Raw genomic sequence first — 12,651 nt, 5'->3', positions numbered from 1 at the left:
GATGGTTGATGCCCATTCACGGTAGCAAAGGTTACGTAATACTTGCGTTTTGGATCTGCGTTCTGAGCTGGTGGTTGCTGAGCTTTAAGGATCTTGCGATGCTCTGAAGATAATAGATGAGCATGCTAGGGCAGAAGAGCACAGAGCGGTGAGCGTACGTCATCCCCCTGGTCGGGCTTCTGTGTTCCCGGCCCGATGTGGGCTACCCACTGACCGCCCCACCACCCCCTGAGGACAAAAGGTATCAGTGAGTTTTCAGGCTGGCAAGTGCTGGGAAGGAGCTGCTTTCCTTTTCTCTCTCCTGATTTTCAAAGCGACCTCCATTGACCTGGAATTCTGCATGGAGGACAGCCGTAAGGAAGGAGTGAAGACAGGAGAGGCGTGTTACAGTGTATCGTGGTAGGGGTATTGGATCAACTACTTGATGTTATTTCCCCTTTAAGTTAAAACAGACGCAAGTTAGCTGCACTGTAAAATTCCATGTTGAGATTAAACTGCTGGAAAATAAGATAATGATAATCACATTCAACCCCATGATCATGGCCACAGCGATCGCCGAAATGCTGTTGACGAATCAGTCATGCTCTACCTCCCTGGCCCGTGTCATTCAGCAGCCCTGCTCAGATCATCCGGCTCCGTAAGTGACTTTTGAATGAACTCACTGAATTTATACAATTATTGGAAAGCAGTGCTTTCTTCTTGGCCAAACACGCAGAAGTCCCCCCAAAGCAGGCAGGAAAGTACTCACAAAAGAAGCAGCACAGCTGGCAGGATAACCACAGGGCTACTGATGTACCCAACCACAGAGCCAAACCACGCGGGAAAATCCTTCTCAATCGTTTCTGACACGATGTCATAAATCTTCTCTTGTCCGCTGTGAGAAAGAAAACCATAATTCCAGATTATATTGCTTTTGGCAGAAGGATCCTGCAAGCCATGAAAAAAAAAGAAAAAAGGCTAGCTAGCTAGAGTCCAATCCTCAAAGTCAGTTTCAAAGCTAAAGTCAAGTATCTGATGAATGTGAAAGATACATAACATTCCTGAAACGATTTCATCTGAAGTAGCCGTTTAATTAACATGTAGGTTTGAAGATGGGGTCAGTAACTACATGGTGTGTGTGTGTGTGTGTGTGTGTGTAATGTATACAAAGATAGACTCTAAATGTTACATATACGTTGTATCAAAACTGACTTAAAGCAGATGCTAGGTGAAGATAATTGAAGTGACTTCTGTCTTGATGCAGCTAGATAATGTAGAATCGAAAGTGACATGGAGGGCTTCCCTGGTGGCGCAGTGGTTGAGAGTCCGCCTGCCGATGCAGGGTACACGGGTTCGTGCCCCGGTCTGGGAAGATCCCACATGCCGCAGAGCGGCTGGGCCCGTGAGCCATGGCCGCTGAGCCTGCGCGTCCGGAGCCTGTGCTCCGCAACGGGAGGGGCCACAGCAGTGAGAGGCCCGCGTATCACACACACAAAAAAAATTTAAAAAAAAACTTCAGTCTTATCCAATCTCACGGCATCTCAAATAAAAACCATAGTCCAGGTCTTCCCTGATGGCGCAGTGGTTGGGAGTCCGCCTGCCACTGCAGGGGACACGGGTTCGTGCCCCGGTCCGGGAAGATCCCACGTACCATGGAGCGGCTGAGCCCGTGAGCCATGGCCGCTGAGCCTGTGCGTCCGGAGCCTGTGCCCCGCAACGGGAGAGGCCACAATAGTGAGAGGCCTGCGTACCACAAAAAAAAAAAAAAAAGAAAGAAAAGAAAGTGACATGGACTATTTCTTAATAAAAAGCTTTCTGAGTTCTGGAAGGGAAAGATTGACCAGGTAGAATTTCCTTCTAGCCTTGGAGCAATGCCGTTTCCCGTTTTGATTCGAAGTGGGCTGTATCTTTTAAAGGTGAGCACAGAGATGATTATACTTGAGGGCAGCCTGCTTAGCAAGGAAAGGGAAATGGTCTTGGATTCAAAAGACATGAGTTTGAAGTTTTTCTCTGCTGTTGACCTGTTTTGTGAGCCAGAAGGAGAATTCAGTTCAATGCGGGGGTCCTTCCTCTATAGCTGTCAGTAGCTCCAGGCAGAGTGGACTGAATTAAGAGAACTTACCTAAATGGCCCGCAATTTAGAGATGGCTTGTACCGGACGATAGCAAAAATGGTTGGCAGCATGCATAGGAAGAGCATAAAAAGGAGCATTGCCAGGTAGAAGTTGTTGGATCTGTAAAGAAACCAAATGCCAGGCGCTGAGTTCACTCTCTGGCCAGCTGCCCCGCCCCCGAAAAAAAAACAAAACCGACACAGAAACTGTAGCCCGGACTCTTTGCAAACAGAAAAATCCTCCTCCCATCACTGCCTAGGAAAGGGTCTGTTATAGGATCACAGGCAATTTAGCAAACTAGAAATGGAGGCTCAAAGGGAATTCGTGGATCACCCAGCCCAACCTGTTCATCTACTAAAAGCTGGCTGAGCACCTGTCCACCTCAAACCAAGAGACAGGTGACCCCATGGCCATCACACAATAAACTCAATTCATGGAAAACTCTTAGCACCTTTGCCCCACCCAGCTGAGTCCTTACCTAGTGGTTCCCTGTCCTGTTCCCAGCCTTGAACTTGTCCCCTATGTCTGAGGATGGTTTGACTCTTTTGTTACGGTTCTTGACTCTCTTACTTGGATGTCTCTCTCAACCTCTTATCTGCTCTGCTCCTGGCAGCTCAGGGTGAATGGTCTGCCTGAGTAAGCCCTGGGCCCTGGGCCCTAAGCTGGTCTGAAAGCTCGGCTGCCCAGGCTTCCCCCGAGGGCAGCACAGGTCTGTTTGGTGTGCAAGGCCCTGTATATAGTCCTGAAAAGGGAATGAATGGTCTGTTCACCTTGAGACTCTCAGCCTGCATGCTCTCTCTCTCTCTAATGAAATAGACTGGACTAGAAGAGGACAGGAAATGTCAGGGCACATACAATGTGGTTAAATAGGTGAGTGTTAATTTGTGAAAACTTTCTCTGTTTATATACACACATTCTCTTTATATATATGTATAGACACACACACACACATATATATACACTCAATATATGTGTGTATCCATTTATATGTATGTGTTATGTATATGTGTATATATGTATGCATGTATTTTTATATATAGGCCTACATAGATGTCAATGAATATACACATTCATATATAAATTATATATAAAACATATATATGAATATATGCATCTACACTGGTCACTAGGTGAAAGATAAATACACTGTCATGCTGGTTATTGTCAAAAAGTTTGAAAGATACAGATACACACCCACATCAATAACTATTATGTCAAAATAAAATAAATGAGTTCTAATCAAGGTGTTCAAAATGTGATATGAATTCACCAAAATGGCTAAAGTGAAAAATACAGAGAAGAACAAGTGTTGACAAGGTTGTGGGACAACTGGAACTCTCACATGATGCTGGTGCGAGTGGAAAGGGCGCCTCTGCTTTGGCAAAACAGTTGGCGCTCTCTACTAGAGGAGAACACATGTGTGGCCTGTGAGCCAGCAAGTGCAGTCCTAGGTATGTACCCAGCAAAGGACATGCGTGAGAATGTTCAAGGCAGTGTTATTCATTATAGCTAACCACAGGAGGATGGATAAAGAAATTGGGGAGGGGGGTGTCCTCAATGAGGTGATTCTCACAAGCACAATATTGAGAAGACAGGAATAAAAGAGGTCATACTGAGTGTGATTCTATTTACATCAAGTAAAAAATGGTGTGGCGGGGGGGAACGAATTACGCTGTTAGAAGCTGGTAGCGACCGGTGTCGAGTACAAGGGGGCTTCTGGGTGCTGTTCTTGTTCTGTTTCTCCATCTGGGGGTTGGTTACAGAATTGTGTTCAGTTTGTGAATATTCATCAAGCCAGGTATTTGTGATGTGTGCCCTTTCTGGATGATTATTAAACTTCACTAAAAAGTTGTAAAAGATGTGGCATGAGCTTAAGAAGAGTCATGATTCATTTGAGGGGTGGGGCATTGACAATGGCTTCAGGCAGGAAAGGCAACTGGAGGGCGGACAAGATTTTGACAGGCAGGGAGTTGGGGAGACCCCCTTGCTGGAGGTCACTCTGGCTAAGGCGAGTGTGGGTGATGTGAGTTCTCTCTGTGAAGCGGACTTGACGCTCACTGACCTGGAGGCTCGGAAGACTTGCTGGTGGGGCACGTTGCAGGTCAGCACGGCCCAGCTGCGCAGGTACATGAGCCCAATGAGTTTGAGGACGTTGAAGGCAGGGAGACATGGCGAGAAGAAGGCTCCCATCCTGAAACCACAATGGGAGGCCAGTTAGCGTCTGTTCTCCTCTGGTCTATCTTGGTTCTGAGAGCTTGAGATTTAAACTCTGTGCTTAGACAACTGAAGAAGCCCCTGGAGATCTGAGACCCCAACCTTCCACCTGCTGGAGATAAGACAAGTCACTTCTGCAGATGAGCAGGGAGCCTGTTTTAAAGTATCCTCTTGGCACAAGGATGCTAAGTGTCTCCTGCCTCTTCACACTTAGCAAAGGAAACGCCCTCTTCCGGTCAAGAGGCAAATGGTGGATAACTGCGGTTTCGGGCAAGCTCTAGATTTTGCCTGTCTATGGGGTTGGTGGGGCTACGTTAATACATTATTGACTTTCAGATTTGATCAACATTATGTGGAGCAGAGCTACTTTTGTTGGACCTTGTGCTAAGCATCCTCACACACTTTGGCCCATTTAACCTTCTGAAACCATAAAAGGAGGGGTAAATAGCCAAAGTTTTTAGACGTGAAATGTGGGTCTGGGAAAATTAGGTGATTTGCTCAGAGACTAATAAAAGGGTGACGCTATATCATCCAAACTGAGAGACCTTTGAGAGTGACAGATCGGGATAACATCCCGGGAAAACAGAGGTATATCTACCCTGCAAATAAGGGCCAAATACGGAATGAAACCCAGATCTTCTGACTTTAAGGCTAAATCTTCTTATACTGGATGTTTATTCAATACAATACTTGCGAAGTTTGGATTTAGCAGCAGGAAAATAGATGCAAAGAGAGATTTAATAAGTAAAACGCTTTTTTAAAAAAACTTTTGGTTTCTCACATCAGGCAAGACACTTAGCTTCTCTTTTCCTCAGTTTCCTCATATTTAAAATGGAGAAATGTTAAGTAAATGTTTTGTATTATTTTTAATACTGTATTTGTGAAAATATTTTTCAAAATAAGTGGACTCTAAGAATACAGAATTTGAGTAAAGGGATATTACTTTATATTCCATTCCTCCTGCATTTTACTGAATGATTATGAAGAGAGATTGTGTCTTCTGAAGGTATGGGACACCCAGGTTCTTCTTCTTTTTCGTCGTTTGCTTGTATTTTAACAAATAGCACTTTTTGTGGTCCAGTAGGGAAAGCCAGAGATGGAGGGATGGTTAGGGAGCTCTCTGCCGTGTCCCCATGGACACACACTCCATGTCGATCAGATGATCCCTTTCAGCCTTCAGTATCTTTAGGAACATGATTGCCTTGGCTGGGGGCTGCCCTGGGTGAGCAGACCTCCCCTAGGTCTATCTTTCTGGGGGATAGCCGTGCACCTGGGCTCAATGTCCAAGCGAGAGTACGGAAGGAGAGTGGGTGGCTGAAGGCAGGCTTCCCAGCTGTGACACAGCCACTGATGGAAGTCCTCCTCGGGGGTCAGGAGCCTCTCCTCCTAGCCTCCCCACAATCCTCCCCAGCAGCTTATTCTACTGGTTCTTGTGCAGTTTTGTTTGTTTTTCAGTGACCGATAGTGGCCTAAAAATGGACTATTTCCTTCCTCATTCCTTTCTGCAAAATGCTTAGAAAACCATTACTGAAATTACTATATATGTGAAATAGTTCAATTAGAAACTCTTTATGTCCTTTCTTGACTCTTATGACTGTGTTTATTATGGCCATGTCCCATCCAGACTTGGTAAATTAAAATCTTAGCCCAGATTAGATGTAAGCACAGCAGGAAGCTTTGCTACGTACCAAATCATTCCTTGGTTGTAGACTAAATGTAACACGTTCTCTGCTATTTTGAATTCCCCGTATTCAGGCTACAAGAGAAAACAAACTTCTGCATTAAAAAACGTTCCAAATTTCTTTGCATAAACCAGTTCATTAGAGTCAAATACACAGAATTCTCTGCTCGCCTAGATACGTAGAGATCATTGTCTGTGAGGCCATCCCAGCAAATGGTAAATGTAAGAAAGAAATGGGAACTCAGCTTTGTACAGCCTTTCCCTCTTCCCTCACGTATTTTCTCTCAGCCATGTCAGTTTCCCAGCCTAGCCATCAGGAAAGGATGGATCTGGCCGTACGAACTTCCCCAATGGACACGGCATCTTACTTACAAACTTGCTCTCCAGGTCCCAACACCAGTAGTCACTTAAGTACCGAACGAAAAGTCCTCGGAAGAAGTCTATGAGCAGAATGCTGGCCACAGTGAACAGCATGTCGATGATGGAGAGCTTCAACATCTCCTGCAACACAAGGTGTCCTTGGATGCCACCACGCCCTGCCCTTCCCACTGTCCACCTCTTCCTTGGGGTCCTCCCTTCTCTCTTCATTCCCATGGCTTGAGCCACCGGGCCCCCTCCAATGGCGACTTCATTTCTGGCACATAATAGCTGCTCAACAAATATTTGTTCATTTGAATTTTGATATCTGAGGCCAGCTTTACACAAAGCCAGGGAAAAAGTCTATCGTTCTGAGCCACAGGAGACTACTTGAGGTGTTATCATGGGATATAGTGAAGGTGAAAGGCAGAGGGGTTCAGAGCAGAGTTTGGAGCAGATGCCTCGGTTTAGGGCTTCATTCTGCTTTTTTTTTTTTTTTTTTTTTTTTTTTGCTGTGGATCTTTTTTAAAGTATTTATTGAATCTGTTACAATATTGATTCTGTTTTATATTTTGTTTTTTTGGCGCGAGGCATGTGGGATCTTAGCTCCCCGAACAGGGCTCGAACCCTCATCCCCTGAATTGGAAGGCTAAGTCTTAACCACTGGACCACCAGGGAAGTCCCCGTCATTCTTCTTTTACTGTCTGTGTTTTGGGGCAAGTTACTTAAACTCTAGTGCTTCAGTTTCCTCATCTCTGCTTCTAAGGATGATAATAAGATTCTAGACTAAGCACTTAGAACAGGGTCAAGCACATCGTTAAGACTACCTGAGTCCTTACACTGATTATAATTCATTTTGAGACCTGGAAAATCCTAATCCTCCACTGAACTTTATTTTCCTTTTCTATAAAATAGAGATAATGACACTTCAGAAAGTCGCTAGAATTAAGTGATGAAATGGACACGAAAGGGCTTTATAAGGGAACGAGGGAACCACCTGTCCAACGTATGTCTCCCAGCATTGGCCTTGCGGACTCTGGGTGGAAGCAGTGGTCTTGTTGGCCTCTGAGAGAGGCGAGGTGTGAGTCAGAACATTGGCTTGTTCCAGGGCCCAAGTGCTGTTTCTCTTGAGCCCTATCCCAGGCCCAGGCGTGGACCACTTCTCTTCTCCAGGGGCTGCCCTGGTGACAAAGAAGATGGTAGAATCTATCCAATGAGTTGTGCTATTGGGGGGAGCAGTTTCCTGTGGAGAGAGGGAAGGAAGAAGAAAAGGTTGTCCAGTTATGTGTAAATAAGAATCCATCATGAACACCAAGGATATCACTGCATTGCTTGGGAATAATCTCTTTTTCTTTATCTCTGTTTCTCTCTGTCTCCGACTCTCTGTCTCTCTCTCTCACTATCTCTAGCTTGGTTGATAGCCACTTGACTAGAGTTGGTCCAGTAACGAACATAGAGTTGTAATGAACAGCATTGATTAGTCCCTAGTAAAGTGTCAGAGCCTGTCCTAGGTTACAGCATGTTGTATTTCTCATTCTCACAAGAGTGTCAGGTAAGAATGATTATTCCATGTTACAGATGAAGGGACAGAAGCTCAGCTAGTTGAAGTCAAACGCTCGAGGTCATGTTGCTGGGAAGTGGCAGGTAAGGACCCAGTCTACGCAACATCAAAGTCCTGATGCAGAACCATTTCTCCCTGTGGCCTCTTCTATCTTATAAGCAGCAGGATTTGATGCTAGGAAGGTATGGCTTGGGCAAACAACCCTGAAGAAGCCTCCTACTCCCTGCCTCCTCTTCCCCTACCATTTTGGGATCACCTCACAGGTGGGGCAGGTTTAAAATGACCTCCAAAACTACCCTAGGCTGGGATGGTGGGGCCTGCTCTGAACTGCTCTCCATAAGATATTTATTTTCTCCTGATTTTCTAAGTGAAAATTAGTCCCATGGTCTGCCATTCTCCTGGGATCATTTACAATAGCTGTTGATAACCTTTCCTGATGGAATTCCAGCAAAGAGTGTCAAGAGAACCAGGTTTTCATTCCAGCCCTGTCACCGACTAGCCATAAATTCTGGCCTCAGTTTCTTTATCTTGGAAATGAGACTAAATTTCCTATCCTCTGTTGAGAAGACCACAAATGAACTGATTTTTGAACATGATGAACAGAGTGCAAATACTAGCAGTGATATTGACAACACTGATGATGACTCTGTATCTGTGTGTATGTGTGTGTGTGTGTGTGCATATGTGTATATATGTATGTATTCAATATGTATGTGTATATGTGTGTGTGTGCATGTGTATATGTGTGTGTGTATGTGCGTGTGTTTGTGTATATGTGCGTGTGTTTGTGTATGTATATGTGTGTGTCTTTGTGTGTCTGTATATGTGTATATATGTGTGTATGTGTGTGTGTATATATGCGTGTATGTGCGTGTGTGTATGTGTGTGTGGTGTGGGGGGGGCAGTGGTTGGCTGGGCACGTCCCCAGGACGGAGCACTCACCTCAGTGCTCATGCTGTTAACTTTGTCCAGGAGGGCGATGATCAGACTGTAGAGATTTCCCAGGTACAGCACAAGGACCCTGAAAGCCACAAGCCCACCTTGAATGACCAGACCACCACTCCATGGTTCTAGACTGACCACAATTTGGGAGTGACCACCATGTTTTGGCTAAGACAGTTGCTGGTTGCCACACTTGGTTTCCTTCAGAATCAGACTGTGGGCATTAAAACAAAATACAGAATTCCAGAATCTACACTGTTTCGAGAGGTCTGGATGGGGTCTGGGAATCCTTTTATCTCCTTACCAGGTGATTCCACTGTAGCCGATCTCTGGATCAGTATTTCAGAGCCGCTGGGATAGCAGACAGTGTGTGAGCTCAGGAAGTGGGGCTCTGAAGTGTAGAGTGAATTATCCATGTCCTGTCCTGTCTTCTGGTTTATAAAGTGATTTTCCAGGCATTATCTCATTTGAGTCTCGCCTGTGAGGTCCATATTATTATAACCCCCACTTAAGGGACAAGGGTATTGAACATGGGGAGGCCTTAAGTCACCTGCTCGGGTTCACACAGTTAAAAAGAGGCAGGTGAGATTTCAGGATCTCAGTGGTCTGGCTCTGAAATACAGGCTGAACCTGTCAGACGGGCTGAATCAGTGAGGGGCTGTGGGCACGTCTACACCTGCTCACAGGTGGGCAACCTTGAGCAGATGGTACCTGCCCGCAGCAGCCTCTATCAGCCAGTGATCCAAGACTTGATGCCCGTTTCCCCGGAGTTGGAAGGTTTGGGGAAACACGTCATGGAGTTTCCCAGGCTGCAGCCTTGGGTCTTAACAGAAACATGTCTGGGAAAATGAGATGAGAAAGGAAAATGGCAGGTTTACAAATCTCTCACAGGACAGTGGTTGGCACTTGGAGAATCATGAAGCCAGTGCCAGTTGGTGAAAAAGAGAAAGCAGATTTAACATGAGGAAAAGACTTCAGATGACTGGAACTTTGAGTCGCCCATCCCCACAGGCCTTCATCTCCTCAGGTGCAGAGTTTACCACCTGTGGCCACCAGTGTGCAGGAGTGAGCAGGGAAACAGGGGCTAGGACACCTCCGGGGGCATCATTCTGACTCATCTTGGCTTTCCCTGTGCACTGTGGAGGGATTCCCTTCAGCTTCCCTTTCTATCTCTGTCTTCACCTAACACAGGGCAGGACCCTCAGAGTCGACTTGGCACTTGTTGGCTGAAGGAAGGACCGAGAGAATTTAACCTTCTGTCGTCTTCGTATCGCATGGCTCTGGTTCTCACTGTGCCCTGAAGAGGCTGGTGAGTGAGTTAGTGGAACTAAAGTCATATATCCTACTCTTATTTCTAGAATTAGCCTGAATTCATCAGGGGCAAGTCTCTTGAAGCCCCTGTTTCTCTAGTTTTGAACGAGAATAACGAGGCCAATCTGTATAATAGGACTGCTGTTAGACCAAATGCAGTCACAGAATTGATCCTCCCCAGTGCCTGCCGTGAGGGAGTTGCTGAGGACAGCACTGCTCTCTCCTAGGTCAACAGAGGAGGTGCCGAGCAGAGCACAGAGACCAGGGTTCAAGCCTGGGGGGCTGGGAGTGCCTTCCAGAGCTACCCTGGGTGAGGGGCTTCCACACACCCCTTGATCTTTCGAGTGATGTTTTTCTATCTCTGAAGTGACAGTTGGACTTCAAGATCGTGGCAAACTACAGCCTTTTAGCCAAACCCTGCCCTCTTCTATTTTTGTAATAAAGTTGCAGGGAACTCGGCCACACCCTTCGGATGATGTATTGTCTGTGGCTGCTTTTGTGCTACAACCTCAGAGTTGAGCCACAGAGACCGTGTGACCCGCGCAACCAAAAAGATTTACTATTTGGTCCTTTATGGAAAACATTTGCCGACTCCTGAATGACAGCCATTCTTCCCAAAGTGCTCTGTGGGAAATTTGTTCTGTGGAACGTGATCAAGCATTACAAGAGAAAGCACAAACCAAACACTGTAGACCCGGGAGGGATGGGAGGTAAATCAGCGGGGCTCGGACAGTGCCACCCTCTGCGACAGTCACCCTAACAGAGACGGGGATTTTTCGGGAAGACAGTGATGATGCCAGTGCTAGAGAAGAAGTGTGGTTTCAGGGGGCTGGCCCCTCTGACCTCCCCCTCCCCCGCCCCTACTCCCCGCCTGCTGTGCTCACATCTGCATTAACCACCTGTATTCACACCCACTGATCATCCCAGCACAGCCCTGATGCCCGAGGCTCCCTGACTTACAAGAACCGCTTTGAGTCTACGCTTTGGGGAATTATTAGCAAAGCACGATGTTCATCTCGCGTCTGGAAAGACAGCATGGGTCTCTCACCTCTCACGGTCAGTCCACTGAGGGACCCAACGTGAGCGATACACGGCACACTGTCCATCATCTTCTTGGTCCTCTTTCTCTTGTATCTGCTTTTTCTGCCTGTTCTCCCCCTTCCCCTCGCCCTCCCCCTCCCTCTCTCCCACCTCCTCTTCCTCCTCTTGTTCTCATCACCACCTTTTCACCCGTTTCTTCCATCCTGTCCTCCTGGTCCATCCTCTCCAGCCCCCTCCTCTCTCCCTGCTTCCTCTTCCCCCTTCTTCCCACCATTCTCTCTTGTGGTCCCCTGAGTTTCTTGAGATACAGCCGTAGGGGAAGTCCTGTGCTAAGTTTTGGGGGGAACAAAGCAAGCCCTGGTTCCCGAGGGACTGGGTTCCCACAGTGGGTGGCCGGACAGGTAACCCACAACAAGCCATTTCCCAGCGGGGTGGCGGTACCTTGCCAGCTGGAAGCGCAGTGTGGTCCGTGGGTGGTACATCTCCAAGGCGGCGATGAGGTCAAAGGCTGACGGTGCCAGCATGGTGACGAGGGACACCACCACGCTCACCTACCAAGAGAGGGTGTGCCCCACTGAGCTCCTCGGGGACCCGCATCCCAGCCTCCCTCACCTCATAGTTGGTCTGTAGCCTAATGTTTGGTCGGGGAGGGGGGTATTCAGGGGGTCATGCAGTTCTTACATGGAAAACCTCCCCCAAATCTTGGCTAATGAGCTGTTTTCAAAAGGCCACTTTGCCATGGGTCTATCCCTTCTAGGAACACTCCTTAATCTGAAGACACTCGTACAGGCCTTTTGAGATTTACTGGAGTTTCTGCCACCTTCTCCAATTACCATCTCATTCTATTTCTACTTCCCTTACCTTGGATGGAAGAAGGAAATAACTGCAACTGTTAAGAATAGAAAAGGGAAGGCTGAGAGGTAATTTAATATTCTTTCTGCACATGGAAGATTAATTATCTAGAGAATTATGCCTGGCTCTTGTTTCTCTGGACTTATGTACTTTCTCTGCAAATGAAAAAGGAGGCTTAGCTGGTACACAAGAGGTGTGAGCTAAAGGAAGAAATAATTTCTGAATTTACCTTTAAAATATCTATCTACATACAAGCCCATATTTATCAATATATAACCCACTTAACTGACATAAAACATGAAGAGGTATAGAAAGAGATTACCTAATGCAGTCTCAGATTTTGAAAAATTATTGTACATTGAGGATAAATTGACAAGTATCACCTGGCCTGCCCACTTTGTTTTTTAAATCCCAAGGATGGTAACCATGTTCACACAAGTGGTCTGAGAGGTAGCATTTGTGCTATTTCTACCACTCAAATCTTTACAGGTAAATTGAGCCAAGTGTTCAGGACAAGAATCTTGCAATAAATATTAAGAATTATAAAATTGTTTATAACCCTCCTCTTGGTAATTTTCTATTCATGGGAATATTCCCATA

At 46.3% G+C, this 12,651-nt stretch overlaps 1 protein-coding gene across 1 annotated transcript in view; it reads right to left on the bottom strand.

Moving 5' to 3' along the window:
• Window positions 1-12,651, bottom strand: part of TMC3 (transmembrane channel like 3) — a gene marked incomplete at its 3' end in the record, with an annotated part of 44,325 nt that overhangs the window by 8,523 nt on the left and 23,151 nt on the right. The window contains exons 11-19 of the mRNA XM_082649559.1: window positions 11,641-11,750; window positions 8,848-8,926; window positions 7,342-7,587; window positions 6,360-6,488; window positions 5,995-6,062; window positions 4,155-4,283; window positions 2,102-2,212; window positions 749-874; window positions 36-125 (exon numbers count right to left, since the gene is read on the bottom strand). Coding sequence (XP_082505685.1) covers window positions 36-125; window positions 749-874; window positions 2,102-2,212; window positions 4,155-4,283; window positions 5,995-6,062; window positions 6,360-6,488; window positions 7,342-7,587; window positions 8,848-8,926; window positions 11,641-11,750 — 1,088 coding nt within the window. The remainder of the gene's footprint in view (window positions 1-35; window positions 126-748; window positions 875-2,101; window positions 2,213-4,154; window positions 4,284-5,994; window positions 6,063-6,359; window positions 6,489-7,341; window positions 7,588-8,847; window positions 8,927-11,640; window positions 11,751-12,651) is intronic.

Source organism: Grampus griseus, assembly GCF_964374135.1.
Source record: "Grampus griseus genome assembly, chromosome: 2".
NCBI lineage: Eukaryota > Metazoa > Chordata > Mammalia > Artiodactyla > Delphinidae > Grampus > Grampus griseus.
Note: the sequence above shows the minus strand (reverse complement) of the source record. Positions and strands in the feature narration are given on the sequence as shown.